Source organism: Salvelinus namaycush, unplaced genomic scaffold (assembly GCF_016432855.1).
Source record: "Salvelinus namaycush isolate Seneca unplaced genomic scaffold, SaNama_1.0 Scaffold165, whole genome shotgun sequence".
NCBI classification, from domain to species: domain Eukaryota; kingdom Metazoa; phylum Chordata; class Actinopteri; order Salmoniformes; family Salmonidae; genus Salvelinus; species Salvelinus namaycush.
Genome location: NW_024058397.1, coordinates 318,860 through 343,524, shown reverse-complemented (window position 1 = coordinate 343,524; position 24,665 = coordinate 318,860). Strand labels below are relative to the sequence as shown.

Sequence of the window (24,665 nt, the reverse complement as noted above, 5' to 3'; positions counted from 1 at the left end):
TCTCCTGTTACAGTAATAAGCATCCCTTATGAACAGGAATAGCACTGACCTGTTATAGTAATAAGCATCCCTTATGAACAGGAATAGCACTGACCTGTCACAGTACATGACCATTTGAGTCATTTAGTGACGCTCTTATCCAGAGACATTAGGTTTAAGTGTCTTTCTCGAGGGCACAACACCAGATGTATTACCTCGTCAGCTCGGGGATTCCACACGGCAACCTTTCGGGTTACTGGCCCGACGCTCTTAACCGCGAGGCTACCTGCCGCTGTTACAGTGTTATGCACAGGAAGAGGGCCCTTCGTCCCCGTCACCCCCCGATGTGACAGTATCTGAGATGGTTCCAGTTAGAAGGACAATGTTGTAGCGATCTACAGTCATACCAGTAATACATTATAGTAATACACACTACTACACCGCTAGTAATACATACTACTACAACTAGTACACCGCTAGTAATACATACTACTACAACTAGTACACCGCTAGTAATACATACTACTACAACTAGTACACCGCTAGTAATACATACTACTACAACTAGTATACCGCTAGTAATACATACTACTACAACTAGTATACCGCTAGTAATACATACTACTACAACTAGTATACCGCTAGTAATACATACTACTATAACTAGTATACCGCTAGTAATACATACTACTATAACTAGTACACTGCTAGTAATACATACTACTATAACTAGTACACTGCTAGTAATATATACTACTACAACTAGTACACTGCTAGTAATACATACTACAACTAGTACACAGCTAGTAATACATACAACTAGTACACCGCTAGTAATACATACTACTATAACTAGTACACTGCTAGTAATATATACTACTATAACTAGTACACTGCTAGTAATACATACAACTACAACTAGTACACTGCTAGTAATATATACTACTATAACTAGTACACTGCTAGTAATACATACTACAACTAGTACACAGCTAGTAATACATACAACTACAACTAGTACACCGCTAGTAATACATACTACTACAACTAGTAATACATACTACTACAACTAGTACACTGCTAGTAATACATACTACTACAACTAGTACACTGCTAGTAATACATACTACTATAACTAGTACACTGCTAGTAATACATACTACTATAACTAGTACACTGCTAGTAATACATGAGGACTGGTGTGGTGTGGAATGGAACTGATTTGGGTGATACAGACATGATGATGATGGTGGTGGAAGGCTACAGTATAAACACATTAACACTGTCTAGCGAGTGAACTCAGGTGACACTATGTTCCCTACGTAGTGCTCTACTTCTGACCAGAGCTACATGTTAAGTGCACTATAGATTAAGGGTCATAAGTAATGCACTACATAGGGAATAGTGTATGATTTGAGGCGCAGGCCCCATTGAGAATGGCACTATTGATGATGACAGACGCATGAAGATGATGTCACAGCAGGGTTTGACTGGCGTTGCTATGACAACTCTTCCTGTGGACAAGGCTGTGATGGTGCAGGTGTAGGCAGTTCCTTCGTAGTCTTTTCCACGGGTGATTGGTTGATTTCCAGAGCAGGTGAAAGAGGGCCGGGTAGGATAGCATAGCAGACATTCCATCCCTACATCCACCTCTCTGTGTGATTGGACAGTGCAGGGCCATGGGGTGGTGGGGGGGGGGGGGGCACCGTGGCAGTGACAGGGGATTGGTTGACATTGGCAGGGGGTTAGAGGGTAAAGGTCGTAGGTCACGGAGCGTGCTCAGGAGATGACGACGATGCCGAAGTTGTTCTTGAGCTGCTCGAGGAAGATGAAGGTGAGCACCGTGTGAGGGATCAGACGGATCCCTGCAGGAACAAGACCCTGCAACGCCATTGGACAGTTAGTTAGCATTCTGACACGTCATTGGACAGTCAGTCAAGTCACTTAGTCAAGACCCTGACACGGGATTGGACCGTTGGTCTACATGCTGACGTGATTGGACAGTAGGTTAAGACCTTGAAATGCAATTGGGCAGTTAATTAACTTTGCATTGGACAGTTAGTCAAGACCTTTACACAGGGATGGACAGTTGATTACAACCTTGCAATCCCATTGGACAGGCTTGGACCATATGTTAAGGCCCTGACACTGGATGGGAAAGTCAGCCAATACCGTTCCATCTGATTTGGTAAATGACTCAAGACCCAGATGTGTAAATGGCCAGAGAAGAACTTTCTTTCACCTTAGCCTTCATATATACGTTAAGGTAAGACCCAGCCTTCATATATACGTTAAGGTAAGACCCAGCCTTCATATATATGTTAAGGTAAGACCCATCCTTCATATATATGTTAAGGTAAGACCCATCCTTCATATATACGTTAAGGTAAGACCCAGCCTTCATATATACGTTAAGGTAAGACCCATCCTTCATATATACGTTAAGGTAAGACCCATCCTTCATATATACGTTAAGGTAAGACCCATCCTTCATATATATGTTAAGGTAAGACCCATCCTTCATATATATGTTAAGGTAAGACCCAGCCTTCATATATACGTTAAGGTAAGACCCATCCTTCATATATACGTTAAGGTAAGACCCATCCTTCATATATACGTTAAGGTAAGACCCATCCTTCATATATACGTTAAGGTAAGACCCATCCTTCATATATACGTTAAGGTAAGACCCATCCTTCATATATACGTTAAGGTAAGACCCATCCTTCATATATACGTTAAGGTAAGACCCATCCTTCATATATATGTTAAGGTAAGACCCATCCTTCATATATATGTTAAGGTAAGACCCATCCTTCATATATACGTTAAGGTAAGACCCAGCCTTCATATATACGTTAAGACCCAGCCTTCATATATACGTTAAGGTAAGACCCAGCCTTCATATATACGTTAAGGTAAGACCCATCCTTCATATATACGTTAAGGTAAGACCCATCCTTCATATATACGTTAAGGTAAGACCCAGCCTTCATATATACGTTAAGGTAAGACCCATCCTTCATATATACGTTAAGGTAAGACCCATCCTTCATATATACGTTAAGGTAAGACCCATCCTTCATATATACGTTAAGGTAAGACCCATCCTTCATATATATGTTAAGGTAAGACCCAGCCTTCATATATATGTTAAGGTAAGACCCAGCCTTCATATATATGTTAAGGTAAGACCCAGCCTTCATATATATGTTAAGGTAAGACCCAGCCTTCATATATATGTTAAGGTAAGACCCAGCCTTCATATATATATGTTAAGGTAAGACCCAGTCTTCATATATATGTTAAGGTAAGACCCAGTCTTCATATATATGTTAAGGTAAGACCCATCCTTCATATATATGTTAAGGTAAGACCCATCCTTCATATACATGTTAAGGTAAGACCCAGCCTTCATATATACGTTAAGGTAAGACCCATCCTTCATATATACGTTAAGGTAAGACCCATCCTTCATATATACGTTAAGGTAAGACCCATCCTTCATATATACGTTAAGGTAAGACCCATCCTTCATATATACGTTAAGGTAAGACCCATCCTTCATATATACGTTAAGGTAAGACCCATCCTTCATATATATGTTAAGGTACGACCCATCCTTCATATATATGTTAAGGTAAGACCCAGCCTTCATATATATCTTAAGGTAAGACCCAGCCTTCATATATATGTTAAGGTAAGACCCAGCCTTCATATATATGTTAAGGTAAGACCCAGCCTTCATATATATGTTAAGGTAAGACCCAGCCTTCATATATATGTTAAGGTAAGACCCATCCTTCATATATATGTTAAGGTAAGACCCAGGATTACAAAATCAGTTAGAAACTCTAGTCTCTGTCAGAAAGACAGTCACACAGAGCGAAGGTTATTAGGCTGGCCTGCTAGGTGGGTTTCTGGGACTGCCAGTGTGTGTGTCTCACCTTGTAGAAGGCCATGGGTCCCTCTTTAGCCGTCACTCTCAGACAGTGTATCACACCCTGAAACACACAGAGTTACATTTTGAGAGAGAGTGAGTGAGTGAGTGATTGAGAGAGTGAGAGAGTTGGATGAAGGGAAGAAAAGAGGGTTTAGAGAGGGATGGATGGAGAGATGAGAGAGAGGGATGGATGGAGAGATGAGAGAGAGGGATGGATGGAGAGATGAGAGAGAGGGATGGATGGAGAGATGAGAGAGAGGGATGATGGAGAGATGAAAGAGAGAGGGATGGATGGAGAGATGAAAGAGAGAGGGATGGATGGAGAGATGAAAGAGAGAGGGATGGATGGAGAGATGAGAGAGAGGGATGGATGGAGAGATGAGAGAGAGGGATGGATGGAGAGATGAGAGAGAGGGATGGATGGAGAGATGAGAGAGAGGGATGGATGGAGAGATGAGAGAGAGGGATGGATGGAGAGATGAAAGAGAGAGGGATGGATGGAGAGATGAAAGAGAGAGGGATGGATGGAGAGATGAAAGAGAGAGGGATGGATGGAGAGATGAAAGAGAGAGGGATGGATGGAGAGATGAAAGAGAGAGGGATGGATGGAGAGATGAAAGAGAGAGGGATGGATGGAGAGATGAAAGAGAGAGGGATGGATGGAGAGATGAAAGAGAGAGGGATGGATGGAGAGATGAAAGAGAGAGGGATGGATGGAGAGATGAAAGAGAGAGGGATGGATGGAGAGATGAAAGAGAGAGGGATGGATGGAGAGATGAAAGAGACAGGGATGGATGGAGTAACTTACTGAGTATTCTCCTTTAGAGTTCATCAACCTGGTCTTCATCACATCTAGAGGCTGACACAGGAACGTAGCACAGCCTCCCTACAGACAGACAGACACACACAGACAGACATATCATGTGTTTTCTTTGAGTTATCAATGAACAATGCCATTGTTATCAAATCACATTCTTCTGGTTCCTTATCCAACCAGCACTCTGCACTATTTTAACCAATAAGTAGCCCGGTTACTCACAGCGATGAAGCTGGACAGGAAGTGTGTGAGGATGTTATCTCCCATGAAGCCTGAAGACAGCACCAGCTGTTTAGCCTGGTCATAACATGCCAACTACAGAGAGAGAAGGGGGGGGGGGGGGTATGGAGAGAAAGAGAGAGATATTGAGAGAAAGAGAGAAAGATGGAGATAGACAGGGAGATGGAGGGGGGAAGGGAGAAAGAGAGGAGGGTGAGATGGAGAGAGCGGGGAAGGTGAGATGGAGAGAGAGAGGAGGGTGAGATGGAGAGAGAGAGAGGAGGGTGAGATGGAGAGAGAGAGAGGAGGGTGAGATGGAGAGAGAGAGAGGAGGGTGAGATGGAGAGAGAGAGAGGAGGGTGAGATGGAGAGAGAGAGAGGAGGGTGAGATGGAGAGAGAGAGAGGAGGGTGAGATGGAGAGAGAGAGAGGAGGGTGAGATGGAGAGAGAGAGAGGAAGGTGAGATGGAGAGAGAGAGAGGAAGGTGAGATGGAGAGAGAGAGAGGAAGGTGAGATGGAGAGAGAGAGGAAGGTGAGATGGAGAGAGAGAGGAAGGTGAGATGGAGAGAGGAAGGTGAGATGGAGAGAGGAAGGTGAGATGGAGAGAGGAAGGTGAGATGGAGGGTGAGATGGAGAGAGGAAGGTGAGATGGAGAGAGAGGAGGGTGGGATGGAGAGAGGAAGGTGAGATGGAGGGTGAGATGGAGAGAGGAAGGTGAGATGGAGAGAGAGGAGGGTGGGATGGAGAGAGGAAGGTGAGATGGAGGGTGAGATGGAGAGAGGAAGGTGAGATAGAGAGGAAGGTGAGATGGGTTATACATCAACAGATAAAGAGAAGACCTAAAGACAAACAACTAGTGTCTCTCTCCTAATCTATACAATCTACTGCTATACGTAACGCTATTAAACTTCATTTCCCAGGGTGCCGTGCAATCATACCTGTCCCACAGTGACCAGAGCTCCTCTGCTGGAGGCCATGGTGGCTCCTGAGAACAACTTCCTCACCCCCTCTACACACAGGTCAAAGGGGAGGGGTCAGGGGTCACACAGGAGGGGAGGATAATGAGCAGGGAGCAGCAGAATACAAACTGTAGCAATATTTTTTAACAAAAGCTTTTTATCATCCTATATTTTATTTAAAATGTTTTGCATTGGAGTGATAGCGTGTGGCTACCTCTCTAAACTCATAACTGGTCTCTTGTCATTTCATCTGTCTGAGTACAAATCACACATTCCTACCTTCTCTGAAGACCCTGAAGAGACCGTCCACAGCATGTTTGTAGCTGAGAGAGAGAGAGAGAGAAGAGAGAGAAGAGAGAGAAGAGAGAGAAGAGAGAGAAGAGACAGAGAGAGAGAGCGACAGAGAGAGAGAGCGACAGAGAGAGAGACAGAGAGAGAGACAGAGAGAGCGACAGAGAGAGAGAGCGACAGAGAGAGCGACAGAGAGAGAGACAGAGAGAGAGACAGAGAGAGAGACAGAGAGAGAGACGGAGAGAGAGACAGGGAGTTAGACATTGTCAGATCAACAACATGTCATGTGGTCTAAATGGTCAGGAACACTCACTTTCTCCTCAGCTCTGGGGGAAGTTTAACATCATTCTGCATCCTGAGGAGCAAAACCAGTATATTAGTTAAAACATCACAATAATTATACACCATACAACCTAACCAGTAAACTAGTATATTAGTTAAAACATTACAATAATTATACACCATACAACCTAACCAGTAAACCAGTATATTAGTTACAAGATTACAATAATATACATCATACAACCAAACTATAACTATTGAATAAGTATCATAAAATGCAAGAGAGCTGTGTGTGTATGTATGTATGTATGTATGTATGTATGTATGTATGTATGTATGTATGTATGTATGTATGTATGTATGTGTGTGTGTGTGTGTGTGTGTGTGTGTGTGTGTGTGTGTGTGTGTGTGTGTATGTATGTATGTATGTATGTATGTATGTATGTGTGTGTATGTATGTATGTGTATGTGTGTATGTGTGTGTGTGTGTGTGTGTGTGTGTGTATGTATGTATGTATGTATGTATGTATGTATGTATGTATGTATGTATGTATGTATGTATGTGTATGTATGAACAAGGTGTTTCTCTGACCTGACGTTCACCATGTCTGCAGGAGTGCCAATGAACCCGCCAGTAAAACCTACACGCATGAGAGAGATTAGTGTGTGTGTTTTTTGTGTGTGTGTTTGTGTGTAAGTGTTTAATTATTATTGTGGGGACCAGAAGTCCCCACAATAATAATAAAATAACAAAGATTTTACCATCTGGGGACATTTTGTTAGTCCCCACAAGGTCAAATGCCATTTCTAGGGGTTTAGGGTGAAGGTAAGAATTAGTGCTGGAATTAAGTTAAATATTAAGGTTAGGAGCTAGGGTTAGTTGTAGGGTTAAGGTTAGGGTTAAGGTTAGGGAAAATAGGATTTTGAATGGGACTGAATTGTGTGTCCCCACAAGGTTGGCTGTACAAGACTGTGTGTGTGAGCATTACCCTTAGACTGTGACAGCGTGCGTGTGGGTTCAGCATATATGCGTGTTTGAGCAAGCCTGTGTGTGTGTGTGTGTGTGTGTGTCCCTACCTCCGAAGGCCCCCAGCAGCACCTTCTGGTAGAAAGGCATAGGCCCCTGGTTACTGCTGCTCAACATGTCTCTGACTGTCTCATAGATAGCAAACCTAGTTAGAGAATAGGACATCTAGAGGGAGGGAGGGAGGCGATAGTAGAGGGCAGAGGAGAGAGAGAGAGGAGAGAGGAGAGAGGAGAGCGGAGAGAGAGAGAGAGAGAGAATAGTTGAGGGCAGAGGAGAGAAAAAGTACAACAAATTGAAAAAAGAGCGATGTGTAGCTTTCCTACTGACATTCTAGTTGTGTCATAGCTTCAATCCACCACTAGCTGAACCCCATCTGTCACAAACAGGAAACAGCTCCTCTCCAGAGAGAGATGTCAGTAGAGGCGTTAACAGGACGTTTCAACAGCCCAACCAGGTTCCCCTAGGTACAGATCTAGGATCAGCTTCCCCTCCCTCAATCCCAACCTTAACCATTAGTGGGGGAAATGCTAAACAGACCAGAGATCAGTGTCTATGGCCAACTTCACCCTACACCAGCTTCCTCACTGTGTTACCGTGGTAACCAACTGACATTCTCACTACTGGTCTTCATATAGAGAGTTTCCTCTGATGCAATACTGTCAGAGGGGTTACTAACTTCCACTTGGCCAATGAAACAAACTGGATCCAGGTGAGGCATAGTGGCGGCAGGTAGTCTAGTGGTTAGAGCGTTGGACTAGTGACCGAAAGGTTGCAAGATTGAATCCCTGAGCTGACAAGGTACAAATCTGTCGTTCTGCCCCTGAACAAGGCAGTTAACCCACTGTTCCTAGGCCGTCATTGTAAATAAGAATTTGTTCTTAACTGACTTGCCTAGTTAAATATAGGCCACTGCATTTAACCAGGGCTCATTGGTCAAAAGCAGAGCACAGATAATCAGACCATTTTCAACACAAACATTATCCTCTTAATGTGTGGATATCCTCTTAATGTATTTCTGATAATCCTCTTAATGTGAATGGATAAAACATGTATTTATGATAATACTTGACAGGACAAAAGCCAGAGAGTTTAGCATTTTCAATTGTCGGAGAGAAAAGCATATTGGAACATAATACTGATCAGTCTGCCTGGAACACTCAGGTTCTATATACCTATCTCTGGAACATAATACTGATCCTTCTGCCTGGAACACTCAGGTTCTATATACCTATCTCTGGAACATAATACTGATCAGTCTGCCTGGAACACTCAGGTTCTATATACCTATCTCTGGAATAGAATACTGATCAGTCTGCCTGGAACACTCAGGTTCTATATACCTATCTCTGGAACATAATACTGATCAGTCTGCCTGGAACACTCAGGTTCTATATACCTATCTCTGGAACATAATACTGATCAGTCTGCCTGGAACACTCAGGTTCTATATACCTATCTCTGGAACATAATACTGATCAGTCTGCCTGGAACACTCAGGTTCTATATACCTATCTCTGGAACATAATACTGATCAGTCTGCCTGGAACACTCAGGTTCTATATACCTATCTCTGGAACAGAATACTGATCAGTCTGCCTGGAACACTCAGGTTCTATATACCTATCTCTGGAACATAATACTGATCAGTCTGCCTGGAACACTCAGGTTCTATATACCTATCTCTGGAATAGAATACTGATCCTTCTGCCTGGAACACTCAGGTTCTATATACCTATCTCTGGAATAGAATACTGATCCTTCTGCCTGGAACACTCAGGTTCTATATACCTATCTCTGGAATAGAATACTGATCCTTCTGCCTGGAACACTCAGGTTCTATATACCCATCTCTGGAACATAATACTGATCAGTCTGCCTGGAACACTCAGGTTCTATATACCTATCTCTGGAACATAATACTGATCAGTCTGCCTGGAACACTCAGGTTCTATATACCTATCTCTGGAACATAATACTGATCAGTCTGCCTGGAACACTCAGGTTCTATATACCTATCTCTGGAACATAATACTGATCCTTCTGCCTGGAACACTCAGGTTCTATATACCTATCTCTGGAACATAATACTGATCAGTCTGCCTGGAACACTCAGGTTCTATATACCTATCTCTGGAACATAATACTGATCAGTCTGCCTGGAACACTCAGGTTCTATATACCTATCTCTGGAACATAATACTGATCAGTCTGCCTGGAACACTCAGGTTCTATATACCTATCTCTGGAACAGAATACTGATCAGTCTGCCTGGAACACTCAGGTTCTATATACCTATCTCTGGAACATAATACTGATCAGTCTGCCTGGAACACTCAGGTTCTATATACCTATCTCTGGAATAGAATACTGATCCTTCTGCCTGGAACACTCAGGTTCTATATACCTATCTCTGGAATAGAATACTGATCCTTCTGCCTGGAACACTCAGGTTCTATATACCTATCTCTGGAATAGAATACTGATCCTTCTGCCTGGAACACTCAGGTTCTATATACCCATCTCTGGAACATAATACTGATCAGTCTGCCTGGAACACTCAGGTTCTATATACCTATCTCTGGAACATAATACTGATCAGTCTGCCTGGAACACTCAGGTTCTATATACCTATCTCTGGAACATAATACTGATCAGTCTGCCTGGAACACTCAGGTTCTATATACCTATCTCTGGAATAGAATACTGATCCTTCTGCCTGGAACACTCAGGTTCTATATACCTATCTCTGGAATAGAATACTGATCCTTCTGCCTGGAACACTCAGGTTCTATATACCTATCTCTGGAATAGAATACAGATCCTTCTGCCTGGAACACTCAGGTTCTATATACCTATCTCTGGAATAGAATACTGATCCTTCTGCCTGGAACACTCAGGTTCTATATACCTATCTCTGGAATAGAATACAGATCCTTCTGCCTGGAACACTCAGGTTCTATATACCTATCTCTGGAATAGAATACTGATCCTTCTGCCTGGAACACTCAGGTTCTATATACCTATCTCTGGAATAGAATACTGATCCTTCTGCCTGGAACACTCAGGTTCTATATACCTATCTCTGGAACATAATACTGATCCTTCTGCCTGGAACACTCAGGTTCTATATACCTATCTCTGGAATAGAATACTGATCCTTCTGCCTGGAACACTCAGGTTCTATATACCTATCTCTGGAATAGAATATTGATCCTTCTGCCTGGAACACTCAGGTTCCTTCTACCCATCTCTGGAACAGAGTCCATACAGCAGTAATGGAACTATCATTACAGGATTACACCCACTCTCTGTCTCGAACACACCCTCTCCTTCTCCCCCCTCTCTAAAACACACCCTCTCCTTCTCCCCCCTCTCTAACACACACCCTCTCCTTCTCCCCCTCTCTAACACACACCCTCTCCTTCTCCCCCTCTCTAACACACACCCTCTCCTTCTCCCCCTCTCTAACACACACCCTCTCCTTCTCCCCCTCTCTAACACACACCCTCTCCTTCTCCCCCCTCTCTAACACACACCCTCTCCTTCTCCCCCCCTCTCTAACACACACCCTCTCCTTCTCCCCCCTCTCTAACACACACCCTCTCCTTCTCCCCCCTCTCTAACACACACCCTCTCCATCCTCCTACCTGTCTGCAGAGTGATGCGCTGAGTCCGTTGTACAGAGCCAGAGCTCCATCGTTCTTCACTACCTGCATGGCCATGCTCACCATCCCCATCTTCCCCTTCTGCTGCGTCTGCAGGTGGACCTACACACACACACACACACACACACACACACAATCACTATTTCATCATCATCATCATCTTCATCATTACAAATACGATCAATATACTGTATCTTCATCATCATTACCATTATCACAGTCAGTCGTCAGTGTGTATATTTTTTAGTGACTGTGGAACTGTCTCTCTCTCTCAGACAGACAGAGACACACACTAGCGTGACAGACAGACAGACAGACACTAGCGTGACAGACAGACAGAGACAGACACTAGCGTGACAGACAGACACTAGCGTGACAGACAGACAGCAGCGTGACAGACAGACAGAAAGACAGCAGCGTGACAGACAGAAACACGCTGAGTGTTTATAGCTCAGCTGACCTGGTTGTAACTGTGGCGATCTGTGAGATGGTACACGACGGCAGGAACAGGCGTGTCACTGTGACTTATGGTAGAGATAAATCTACACACACACACACACACACACACAGAGGAGCTGTCCTTGAGGTCTATTATAGTTACTGTCTATAGAGATAGTAGTATAATGTAGTAGTTACTGTCTATAGAGATAGTAGTATAATGTAGTAGTTACTGTCTATAGAGATAATAGTACCATGTAGTAGTTAGTGTCTATAGAGATAGTAGTATAATGTAGTAGTTGTGAGTCAGTGGACATAGTAGTATAATGTAGTAGTGAGTCAGTGGACATAGTAGTATAATGTAGTAGTGAGTCAGTGGAGATAGTAGTATAATGTAGTAGTGAGTCAGTGGAGATAGTAGTATAATGTAGTAGTGAGATAGTGGAGATAGTAGTACCATGTAGTAGTTGTGAGTCAGTGGAGATAGTAGTACCATGTAGTTGTTGTGAGTCAGTGGAGATAGTAGTATAATGTAGTAGTGAGTCAGTGGAGATAGTAGTATAATGTAGTAGTGAGATAGTGGAGATAGTAGTATAATGTAGTAGTTGTGAGTCAGTGGAGATAGTAGTACCATGTAGTTGTTGTGAGTCAGTGGAGATAGTGGAGACAGTAGTATAATGTAGTAGTGAGTCAGTGGAGATAGTAGTATAATGTAGTAGTGAGATAGTGGAGATAGTAGTACCATGTAGTAGTTGTGAGTCAGTGGAGATAGTAGTACCATGTAGTAGTTGTGAGTCAGTGGATATAGTAGTACCATGTAGTTGTTGTGAGTCAGTGGAGATAGTAGTATAATGTAGTAGTGAGTCAGTGGAGATAGTAGTATAATGTAGTTGTTAGTCAGTGGAGATAGTAGTATAATGTAGTAGTGAGTCAGTGGAGATAGTAGTAGCATGTAGTAGTTGTGAGATAGTGGAGATAGTAGTATAATGTAGTAGTTGTGAGATAGTGGAGACAGTAGTATAATGTAGTAGTAGTGAGTCAGTGGAGATAGTGGAGATAGTAGTATAATGTAGTAGTAGTGAGTCAGTGGAGATAGTAGTATAATGTAGTAGTTGTGAGATAGTGGAGATAGTAGTATAATGTAGTAGTAGTGAGTCAGTGGAGATAGTAGTATAATGTAGTAGTTGTGAGTCAGTGGAGATAGTAGTACCATGTAGTAGTGAGATAGTGGAGATAGTAGTACCATGTAGTAGTTGTGAGTCAGTGGAGATAGTAGTACCATGTAGTTGTTGTGAGTCAGTGGAGATAGTAGTATAATGTAGTAGTGAGTCAGTGGAGATAGTAGTATAATGTAGTAGTGAGATAGTGGAGATAGTAGTACCATGTAGTAGTTGTGAGTCAGTGGAGATAGTAGTACCATGTAGTAGTTGTGAGTCAGTGGATATAGTAGTACCATGTAGTTGTTGTGAGTCAGTGGAGATAGTAGTATAATGTAGTAGTGAGTCAGTGGAGATAGTAGTATAATGTAGTTTTTAGTCAGTGGAGATAGTAGTATAATGTAGTAGTGAGTCAGTGGAGATAGTAGTAGCATGTAGTAGTTGTGAGATAGTGGAGATAGTAGTATAATGTAGTAGTTGTGAGATAGTGGAGACAGTAGTATAATGTAGTAGTAGTGAGTCAGTGGAGATAGTGGAGATAGTAGTATAATGTAGTAGTAGTGAGTCAGTGGAGATAGTAGTATAATGTAGTAGTTGTGAGATAGTAGTATAATGTAGTAGTAGTGAGTCAGTGGAGATAGTAGTATAATGTAGTAGTTGTGAGATAGTGGAGATAGTAGTATAATGTAGTAGTAGAGAGTCAGTGGAGATAGTAGTATAATGTAGTAGTAGTGAGTCAGTGGAGTATAATGTAGTAGTTGTGAGATAGTGGAGATAGTAGTATAATGTAGTAGTAGTGAGTCAGTGGAGACAGTAGTATAATGTAGTAGTAGTAGTGAGTCAGTGGAGATAGTAGTATAATGTAGTAGTAGTGAGTCAGTGGAGATAGTGGAGATAGTAGTATAATGTAGTAGTAGTGAGTCAGTGGAGATAGTAGTATAATGTAGTAGTTGTGAGATAGTGGAGATAGTAGTATAATGTAGTAGTAGAGAGTCAGTGGAGATAGTAGTATAATGTAGTAGTTGTGAGATAGTGGAGATAGTAGTATAATGTAGTAGTAGTGAGTCAGTGGAGTATAATCTAGTAGTTGTGAGATAGTGGAGACAGTAGTATAATGTAGTAGTAGTGAGTCAGTGGAGATAGTAGTATAATGTAGTAGTAGTGAGATAGTGGAGATAGTAGTATAATGTAGTAGTAGTGAGTCAGTGGAGATAGTAGTATAATGTAGTAGTTGTGAGATAGTGGAGATAGTAGTATAATGTAGTAGTAGTGAGTCAGTGGAGATAGTAGTATAATGTAGTAGTGAGTCAGTGGAGATAGTAGTATAATGTAGTAGTAGTGAGTCAGTGGAGATAGTAGTACCATGTAGTAGTTGTGAGTCAGTGGAGATAGTAGTACCATGTAGTTGTTGTGAGTCAGTGGAGATAGTAGTATAATGTAGTAGTGAGTCAGTGGAGATAGTAGTACCATGTAGTAGTTGTGAGTCAGTGGAGATAGTAGTACCATGTAGTTGTTGTGAGTCAGTGGAGATAGTAGTATAATGTAGTAGTGAGTCAGTGGAGATAGTAGTATAATGTAGTAGTAGTGAGTCAGTGGACATAGTAGTATAATGTAGTAGTAGTGAGATAGTAGTATAATGTAGTAGTGAGTCAGTGGAGATAGTAGTATAATGTAGTTGTTAGTCAGTGGAGATATTAGTATAATGTAGTAGTGAGTCAGTGGAGATAGTAGTATAATGTAGTTGTTGTGAGATAGTGGAGATAGTAGTATAATGTAGTAGTAGTAGTGAGTCAGTGGAGATAGTAGTATAATGTAGTAGTTGTGAGATAGTGGAGATAGTAGTATAATGTAGTAGTAGTGAGTCAGTGGAGATAGTAGTATAATGTAGTAGTGAGTCAGTGGAGATAGTAGTATAATGTAGTAGTGAGATAGTGGAGATAGTAGTACCATGTAGTAGTTGTGAGTCAGTGGAGATAGTAGTACCATGTAGTAGTTGTGAGTCAGTGGAGATAGTAGTACCATGTAGTTGTTGTGAGTCAGTGGAGATAGTAGTATAATGTAGTAGTGAGTCAGTGGAGATAGTAGTATAATGTAGTTGTTAGTCAGTGGAGATAGTAGTATAATGTAGTAGTGAGTCAGTGGAGATAGTAGTATAATGTAGTTGTTGTGAGATAGTGGAGATAGTAGTATAATGTAGTAGTAGAGAGTCAGTGGAGATAGTAGTATAATGTAGTAGTTGTGAGATAGTGGAGATAGTAGTATAATGTAGTAGTAGTGAGTCAGTGGAGTATAATCTAGTAGTTGTGAGATAGTGGAGACAGTAGTATAATGTAGTAGTAGTGAGTCAGTGGAGATAGTAGTATAATGTAGTAGTTGTGAGATAGTGGAGATAGTAGTATAATGTAGTAGTAGTGAGTCAGTGGAGATAGTAGTATAATGTAGTAGTGAGTCAGTGGAGATAGTAGTATAATGTAGTAGTGAGATAGTGGAGATAGTAGTACCATGTAGTAGTTGTGAGTCAGTGGAGATAGTAGTACCATGTAGTTGTTGTGAGTCAGTGGAGATAGTAGTATAATGTAGTAGTGAGTCAGTGGAGATAGTAGTACCATGTAGTAGTTGTGAGTCAGTGGAGATGGTAGTACCATGTAGTTGTTGTGAGTCAGTGGAGATAGTAGTATAATGTAGTAGTGAGTCAGTGGAGATAGTAGTATAATGTAGTAGTAGTGAGTCAGTGGACATAGTAGTATAATGTAGTAGTAGTGAGATAGTAGTATAATGTAGTAGTGAGTCAGTGGAGATAGTAGTATAATGTAGTTGTTGTGAGATAGTGGAGATAGTAGTATAATGTAGTAGTAGTAGTGAGTCAGTGGAGATAGTAGTATAATGTAGTAGTTGTGAGATAGTGGAGACAGTAGTATAATGTAGTAGTAGTGAGTCAGTGGAGATAGTAGTATAATGTAGTAGTAGTGAGTCAGTGGAGATAGTGGAGATAGTAGTATAATGTAGTAGTAGTGAGTCAGTGGAGATAGTAGTATAATGTAGTAGTTGTGAGATAGTGGAGATAGTAGTATAATGTAGTAGTAGAGAGTCAGTGGAGATAGTAGTATAATGTAGTAGTTGTGAGATAGTGGAGATAGTAGTATAATGTAGTAGTAGTGAGTCAGTGGAGTATAATGTAGTAGTTGTGAGATAGTGGAGACAGTAGTATAATGTAGTAGTAGTGAGTCAGTGGAGATAGTAGTATAATGTAGTAGTAGTGAGATAGTGGAGATAGTAGTATAATGTAGTAGTAGTGAGTCAGTGGAGATAGTAGTATAATGTAGTAGTTGTGAGATAGTGGAGATAGTAGCATAATGTAGTAGTAGTGAGTCAGTGGAGATAGTAGTATAATGTAGTTGTTGTGAGATAGTGGAGATAGTAGTATAATGTAGTTGTAGTGAGTCAGTGGAGATAGTAGTATAATGTAGTTGTTACTGTCTATAGAGATAGTAGTATAATGTAGTAGTAGTGAGTCAGTGGAGATAGTAGTATAATGTAGTAGTTGTGAGATAGTGGAGATAGTAGTATAATGTAGTAGTAGTGAGTCAGTGGAGATAGTAGTATAATGTAGTAGTGAGTCAGTGGAGATAGTAGTATAATGTAGTAGTAGTGAGTCAGTGGAGATAGTAGTATAATGTAGTAGTTGTGAGATAGTGGAGATAGTAGTATAATGTAGTTGTAGTGAGTCAGTGGAGATAGTAGTATAATGTAGTAGTGAGATAGTGGAGATAGTAGTATAATGTAGTTGTAGTGAGTCAGTGGAGATAGTAGTATAATGTAGTAGTGAGATAGTGGAGAGAGCTGTAGATATGGTTGTGACAGTTGTAGGAATGTCACAATTACTGACATTCTCGTGTGTGTACAGGGAACAGGTTTTTTGTAGGTAATTCTGACTTTCTTTGAACTCTCTCTCTTTCCCTCCCTCCTTCCTTATGTCTCTCTCTGACAGGGTAATGTATTGTTCTGAGGGCTTTTTATCGACTGGGATCTGCTCCAAGTGTGGCCTCCATCCGGCCAATCACGTCTCTCGCTCCCACCGGCTTATCAGAACTGTTTGAGCTCAAAGGCCGCCGAGGATTCAACCAATCTCTCTTTCTCGCTCTGTAGCTTTCTCTCTCTCTCTCAGTCCATCTCTCTCTCATTCTCTATTTCATTATGTTTCCTTCCCTCTCTCTCCATCATCCACTCCCTCTCGCTAACTGTAAATAACAGTCTCCCTCTCTCTCTCACCCTGGTGTGAGTAGATAATAATTCACACCCTGAGTACAGATACAGATAACTGGTTGCTGCAGGACCTGGCTGGTACTCAATAACCTCTCCAGTCAGGACACAGTGCAATGAGTGAATGACTGAACCAACTAATAAAACTAAAAGTGCATGAATGACCAAAGGAATGAACAAACTAAATAACTCATTCATTAAATAACTAACAAATAAGCGAGTGAGTTCGCTGACTATCTGCTCTGATGACTAGAGAAGATAGTCAGAATATAGTAAGTATCTTCTCTAATGACACTGAAAGTCAAAAATGCAGAGCTGGGGCCTTTTCCAAAAAGAAAAAGTCTGCATTCAACCTCGAACCTCCAGCTAGTCCTGAGTCACATCACCAACACACCGTTCCCTTGTTACAGTCATGGCTCAATAGCTTCTAATACTGATAGGAAGACAATGTCACAACTTAGATGTGGGTGCTAAGTTGTTTCAAGTTACACACGCACAAACACACACACACACACACACACACACACACACACACACACACACACACACACACACACACACACACACACACACACACACACACACACACACACACACACACACACACACACACACACACACACACACACACACACACGCGAGATCCAGATCCTCCCCTCAGGTAGCAGAGAGGTAGGGTGTTACTAGGACAACTGACTTCATGCCAGACTAAACAGGCGTAGTAACAACAGTATGTTGTTGGAACTAGGTCAGAGAGGAGAGGCACGGCTTCAGGAGGACAAACTGCTGCTGATTCCGATCGTTCTGATTGGCCTCCGCAGTGCACACACACGTTGTTCATCCTTCTCACCTCCATCAGAGAGACGACAGGGAAGGAACCACCATGTACCCACCTCTAGGCTGCTATACATAGAATGAAAAACCAAATAAATAGCCTAGCGTTTTTCATGGAATATTTGTGGTAATTAAAGAGAATTAAATTTAGAATTTATCAGAATTAATTTTCCAGAAATAGTTTGAGATCTGTGTATTCTCAAATTGAAAAAAGTGAGGAAGCGCCACTCTCAAGCACTCCGACAGCACTACAACCCAGGATGCTAGGCTAGGCATGGCTAGCTTCAGGAGAAGAGGAGAAGCTAGGCTAGGCATGGCTAGCTTCAGGAGAAGAGGGGAAGCTAGGCTAGGCATGGCTAGCTTCAGGAGAAGAGGAGAAGCTAGGCACGGCTAGCTTCAGGAGAAGAGGAGAAGCTAGGCTAGGCATGGCTAGCTTCAGGAGAAGAGGAGAAGCTAGGCTAGGCATGGCTAGCTTCAGGAGAAGAGGAGAAGCTAGGCTAGGCATGGCTAGCTTCAGGAGAAGAGGAGAAGCTAGGCTAGGCATGGCTAGCTTCAGGAGAAGAGGAGAAGCTAGGCTAGGCATGGCTAGCTTCAGGAGAAGAGGAGAAGCTAGGCTAGGCATGGCTAGCTTCAGGAGAAGAGGAGAAGCTAGGCTAGGCATGGCTAGCTTCAGGACAACAGGAGAAGCTAGGCTAGGCATGGCTAGCTTCAGGAGAAGAGGAGAAGCTAGGCTAGGCATGGCTAGCTTCAGGGGAAGAAGAGAAGCTAGGCTAGGCATGGCTAGCTTCAGGAGAAGAGGAGAAGCTAGGCTAGGCATGGCTAGCTTCAGGAGAAGAGGAGAAGCTAGGCACGGCTAGCTTCAGGAGAAGAAGAGAAGCTAGGCCAGGCATGGCTAGCTTCAGGAGAAGAGAAGAAGCTAGGCTAGGCATGGCTATCTTCAGGAGAAGAGGAGAAGCTAGGCTAGGCATGGATAGCTTCAGGAGAAGAGGAGAAGCTAGGCTAGGCATGGATAGCTTCAGGAGAAGAGGAGAAGCTAGGCTAGGCATGGCTAGCTTCAGGAGAAGAGGAGAAGCTAGGCTAGGCATGGCTAGCTTCAGGAGAAGAGGAGAAGCTAGGCTAGGCATGGCTAGCTTCAGGAGAAGAGGAGAAGCTAGGCTAGGCATGGCTAGCTTCAGGGGAAGAAGAGAAGCTAGGCTAGGCATGGCTAGCTTCAGGAGAAGAGGAGAAGCTAGGCTAGGCATGGCTAGCTTCAGGAGAAGAGGAGAAGCTAGGCACGGCTAGCTTCAGGAGAAGAAGAGAAGCTAGGCCAGGCATGGCTAGCTTCAGGAGAAGAGAAGAAGCTAGGCTAGGCATGGCTATCTTCAGGAGAAGAGGAGAAGCTAGGCTAGGCATGGATAGCTTCAGGAGAAGAGGAGAAGCTAGGCTAGGCATGGATAGCTTCAGGAGAAGAGGAGAAGCTAGGCTAGGCATGGCTAGCTTCAGGAGAAGATTCCATGAAATTGACTGACCAGGTGAATCCAGGTGAAAGCTATGATCCCCTATTGATACCACTTGTTAAATTCACTTCAAATCAGTGTAGATGAAAGGGAGGAAACATGTTAAAGCAGAATTTCTAAGCCTTGAGGCAATTGAGACATAGATTGTTTTATGTGTGCCATTCAGAGGGTGAATCGGCAAGACAAAACATTTGTGCCTTTGAACGGGGTGTGGTAGTAGGTTGTCGGTTTGATAAGTGATAATGTACACTTCCGCGTTGTGCTGTGTATTTCTGAAAGCTTTTTATAACTACGAAGATGTCCAGTGAAACCAGATATGCCATTTGATGACAACACAACACTTGGATACACATGCAGAATGCTAATCAATAAAAAACGTATGTAAAATTCACTGCTATATTTTGCTTGTTTCCAGCAGGTTATTTCAGATGGAACAGTCAGAGGCTCTCTCCTATTGTGACATCACCAACAGTTTGAGAGTGAAGGCAACTAACATGGCTTCTACAGCCTGACCCAACTCTCTTATCAGATGGCTCTGGGCCTGGCTCGCTTCAGAGGATGAATGCTTCATCCACATCTTGTTTGTCTTGTTCTGGCAGGTTTGTCAACTCTTCAGATCTCCCTGAGGATTATGCATCTCTCTCTCTCTCTCTGCACCAGCCTACAGGATACACCAGGATGGATGGATTCCCATCTATTCTAGACATCCAGATGACCCTGGCCTGTACATGCTCTATGACATTTGTGTATGTGTGTGTGTGCTATATGGGTGTGTGTGTGGGACTCTCCAACAAAGTAATTATACACCTTTAGACTTTTCTAAGTAGGCGAGTTGAGACAGGCTGTCTAGGCTACATTATCAACTCACACACACAGCTCTGTCCAACACTAGCTCCTCCCACTATCCTATCACCTCTGTCCAACACTAGCTCCTCCCTCTAGCCTCTGTCCAACACTAGCTCCTCCCACTACCCTCTGTCCAACACTAGCTCCTCCCACTACCCTCTGTCCAACACTAGCTCCTCCCTCTACCCTCTGTCCAACACTAACTCCTCCCTCTACCCTCTGTCCAACACTAGCTCCTCCCTCTACCCTCTGTCCAACACTAGCTCCTCCCACTACCCTCTGTCCAACACTAGCTCCTCCCACTACCCTCTGTCCAACACTAGCTCCTCCCACTACCCTCTGTCCAACACTAGCTCCTCCCACTATCCTATCACCTCTGTCCAACACTAGCTCCTCCCTCTACCCTCTGTCCAACACTAGCTCCTCCCTCTACCCTCTGTCCAACACTAGCTCCTCCCTCTACCCAACACTAGCTCCTCCCACTACCCTCTGTCCAACACTAGCTCCTACCTCTACCCAACACTAGCTCCTCCCACTACCCTCTGTCCAACACTAGCTCCTCCCACTACCCTCTGTCCAACACTAGCTCCTCCCACTACCAATACAGATACAGCGATCGAAGGGAAAGCATCAGGGTTTGAACCAGCAACCCTGCAGTTACAGGCCTGCCAGGTGGACTACCACCGGTGCCATAAAGGTCCAGACCTCTTAGTACACTCAAACACAGAGACGCTACACACAGGAAGCCCTAGAGCTAACAGCTGCTTTAAGACTGCTAGTTAGTGCTGTAATTCCATACCATGTCTATATAATTATACTACACACTGACCTCCTTGTATGCATCTGTCATTCTGTTGCCTGTTACACTATAGGACCACAACCGTACTGTGCTGGCTTTGGTATTTTTCTTCCCTTTCTAGGACTGTTCCAGAAACTATGCTGGATGCATAGTACAGTTTGGACGTGCAGTGTTAATCAGGCTTGTTAATATAGCCTACACACGCTATACCGCACACAGGCCTACTGTAGAGGTAGGATATGTCATTCTGTGTGTGCTATTCTTGACTTCAGGATGACCCTGGTGTGAACATGCTCAATGACAACAGTAGAGCATGTGGCTACTACTACTGTAAGTTATCCGTAATATGAGACGGCTATAACGCTACAGTTCGACTAGGCCTAACCCTGTTTACTCTGCACCGTAACGGCGTGGTTAGCCGGTCAGTGAACTGGGGGATTCGCGCATAACGAGGCCGACCACTGCTTCCCGTACCCCCGCGGGACACAGACTACACACACACACACACACACACAGGCATGTCACTGGGCTAGACGAGAGAGAGAGAGAGAAAACGATTCTACAACTTTAATTGTCTGTCCTATTTTCTCCAATCATCAGCAGGGCGCTGTGTTCAGTTTGGATAGATCCCAGTAGCCCGTTTAGTCTTTCATAACATAGGATGAAATGAGGGCAGTGGTTGTCCCTAGTTTCCCAGGTAAACAGCTGGCTGACCAGCGGGCCTGCAGCCTCCGTAGGTCGCCTATAATCCTGCTAGAGGGTTATATGGTTCTCTCTCCAGCACTTACTTTGATGAGATCCAGAGGGTGGGTGCAACAGGCAGCCCCACAGGAGGCGAGCCCCCCAAAATACCACCGCGACATCCGTTTATCGGTCATATTCCCCCCTGTATTTATATAGTCCTACTGCTCTTCGCTGAGTCCAATTCGATCCAGTCCAACAACGATCCAATCCTTTCCGCCTCGACACGCAAGCAGGTCCGCGCAGCAGTCTGTGCTTTCTGGTCCTCTCTCTCTCCGCGGGTCGAATGGAGGATAACCTCGTTAATCTTCAAATTTGGCGACGCCACCGACGGACTTTGGGTTCCGGTGCACGCATACACGCGCAAACCACATCTTGCGCGTGTGTGTGTAGGCAATTTTACAGAACGCGTGATAGGAAATGGATCGACAGAGAGACAAGAGGGGAGTCGCAGTGAGTGCACACGCAGCCAATTGCTACCCCGGGCTGAGGAACTGCCTCCTAGTGCTCTGGCTAGTCAGACTCAAAGGTCGCCGCTCGACAATTTATTTTCTGCAGGTTGTTTTTGTAAACGTCAAAACAGAAAAAGTCACCGGTTTCTCTAGTCTACGCTACAGAGTGGATGCCCGTTGTGAAACGCCCCTCGTTGTTGTTAAAGAGACAGTACACCCTCAAGTAGTCAGCTACCCAACCAGACACAGTGTTCAAGTACTCTGTCGCTTTAAGGGAAACAATGTCCAACATTCTCCAGCGAGGAAACTTTCTTTTTCAACGGAGTCAAGCGGCGATACATTGAATCCGTGATAACGAATGGTTAGATGAAACCATTTGAAACGGGTTACAAAGTATCTATTCTACTGTTGTTTCCCGCACTCTCTGGCATTGCTTTTGACCGAGAGCTGTTCGTGTCATCCGTCACAGATGCAATAACATCCGCATTGACTGTAGCCAAAATGTAACCCGTTAAACGTATGGGTCACTTGGCATCCTGTTGGCGAGCGCTAGACAATACCTAGAGCCATTTCTCAGAAGGCTACTAAAACAACACATAACCATGTAAAAGTACAACTTCACATCTTATATCAAACACTTCGAACGTGTTTAAAAGCCACCGTTGTTCCAGAATGCCTCTATGTAATGCTGACCTCGCGCCAGGAGGAGTTTGCCAACTCGCCTCGCATTCCCCAGGACAAATACTCATCAGAACATTGTTAAAGAGTCACACAGAAGGCCACATGCCCTGTGTTTAAATATACACTTTATATTAGTTATTGTGTGTGTGTGTGTGTGGCATAGAGGTGGTGGTGCAAGTTGACCCAATCTGTGTGTGTGCACGCTGCTGACTTGGTTGGAATCTCTTTGCGCACTGTAACATTCCTGTCTGGTGCAAAGAGTTCTTTTAAGCGCTGGAACTTTGGTCCCGGTCCAAATTAACACGCTACGCTCGCCCTTACACACACATACACTGACTTATACCTTATATACTTGTATTAAGGTCACAACATTGAATAGCCTAAGCATATAGCATTTGATAGGCATTTTCAACCAAAAATGTAATTTCCATGTCTTGTGCTCATAAGGAGATTAGTTAACTTGTCTCTTCTTTGCTTCCCTAAACTTAGAACAACTCACTACGGAATGTGACCCTTAAAACCCCCATGCAGTTTCAGTAACAATGGCGATGCTTGTCCAGTAGGGGATGCATCTCAATAGTCTACCTTGGCTTCCTAACCTTTTCTGTCTCCTTTCCTTCATCTGCATAGAACATGAGATAACTTGACAAATGCCCATTAGCCATCCTTCACATTGCTATCTGTGTGCTATCCTATCTTGTGTATTGAGATCAGCACAAAGGCAAGCTGAGAGACACGGAGAGTAAGCCACTAGACTATTGAGATACACCCGCTCTCTCTGTGGGAAAGATGACTTTGTTCCTGTGAAAAATACACATCTACTGCCCCCTTGTGGATATATAGGGGAACTGTAGTTTGGATTAATTGTCATGGCTGTTGTTCATTTATCAGATATACCACATGTTGGGCTCCCGAGTGCCGCAGCAGTCTAAGGAACTTCATCTCAGTGCTTGAGGTGTCACTACAGACACCCTGGTTTGATTCCAGGCTGTATTACAACCGGCTGTGATTGGGAGTACCATAGGGCGGCACACAATTGGCCCAGCGTCGTCCATCATTGTCAATAAGAATTTGTTCTTAACTGTCTTGCCTAGTTAAATAAAGGTTACATTGGTAGTGGATGGGGTTAGTTTTTTTTTAAAGCGCTTTGAGACCCAGAGGAAAGCGCTTTGAGACCCAGAGGAAAGCACTTTGAGACCCAGAGGAAAGCGCTTTGAGACCCAGAGGAAAGCGCTTTGAGACCCAGAGGAAAGCGCTTTGAGACCCAGAGGAAAGCGCTTTGAGACCCAGAGGAAAGTGCTTTGAGACCCAGAGGAAAGCACCAGACCTTATTTAACAAACAAAAAAATATTCAAGCTTTATTTAAGTAGGCAAGTCAGTTCAGAACAAATTCTTATTTACAATGACGGCCTACCAAAAGGCCTCCTGTGGGGATGGAGGCTGGAGTCTTTGACAATTTTTAGGGCCTTCCTCTGACACCGCCTGTTATAGAGGTCCTGGATGGCAGGAAGCTTGGCACAGATGATGTACTGGGCTGTTCACACTATCCTCTGTAGTGTCTTGCGGTCTGAGGCCGAGCAGTTGCCATACCAGGCAGTAATGCAACCCGTCAGGATGCACTCGATGGTGCAGCTGTAAAACCTTTTGAGGATCTTCAGACCAATGCCAAATCTTTTCAGTCTCCTGAGGGGGAACAGGTTTTGTAGTGCCCTCTTCACGACTGTCTTGGTGTGCTTGGACCATGTTAGTTTGTTGGTGATGTGGATGCCAAGGAAC

General features: G+C 43.4%; 1 protein-coding gene across 1 annotated transcript; it reads right to left on the bottom strand.

Moving 5' to 3' along the window:
* Positions 1 to 344: 344 nt before the first annotated feature.
* On the bottom strand, positions 345 to 22,242 carry LOC120037234 (mitochondrial dicarboxylate carrier-like). Its single transcript, XM_038983411.1, has 11 exons — positions 21,804 to 22,242; positions 11,168 to 11,287; positions 7,571 to 7,685; positions 7,086 to 7,134; positions 6,525 to 6,566; positions 6,200 to 6,243; positions 5,900 to 5,970; positions 4,965 to 5,057; positions 4,734 to 4,811; positions 3,930 to 3,986; positions 345 to 1,860 (listed from the first exon to the last, which is right to left on the bottom strand). The coding sequence occupies exons 1-11, from the start codon at positions 21,891 to 21,893 to the stop codon at positions 1,759 to 1,761; spliced, it is 861 nt and encodes a 286-aa protein (XP_038839339.1). The 5' UTR covers positions 21,894 to 22,242; the 3' UTR covers positions 345 to 1,758.
* Between the last annotated feature and the right edge of the window lie 2,423 nt (positions 22,243 to 24,665).

What these genes read in the sequence shown, in the direction of transcription:
- LOC120037234 (XM_038983411.1), bottom strand. Translation starts at nt 21,893, where the DNA reads ATGACCGATAAACGGATGTCGCGGTGGTATTTTGGGGGGCTCGCCTCC. An exon ending in ACCCTCTGGATCTCATCAAA is followed by an intron (nt 11,288 to 21,803) that starts GTAAGTGCTGGA and finishes GTGTGTGTGTAG; the next exon opens with GTCCACCTGCAGACGCAGCA. An exon ending in GCAGACATGGTGAACGTCAG is followed by an intron (nt 6,567 to 7,085) that starts GTCAGAGAAACA and finishes TTTGCTCCTCAG; the next exon opens with GATGCAGAATGATGTTAAAC.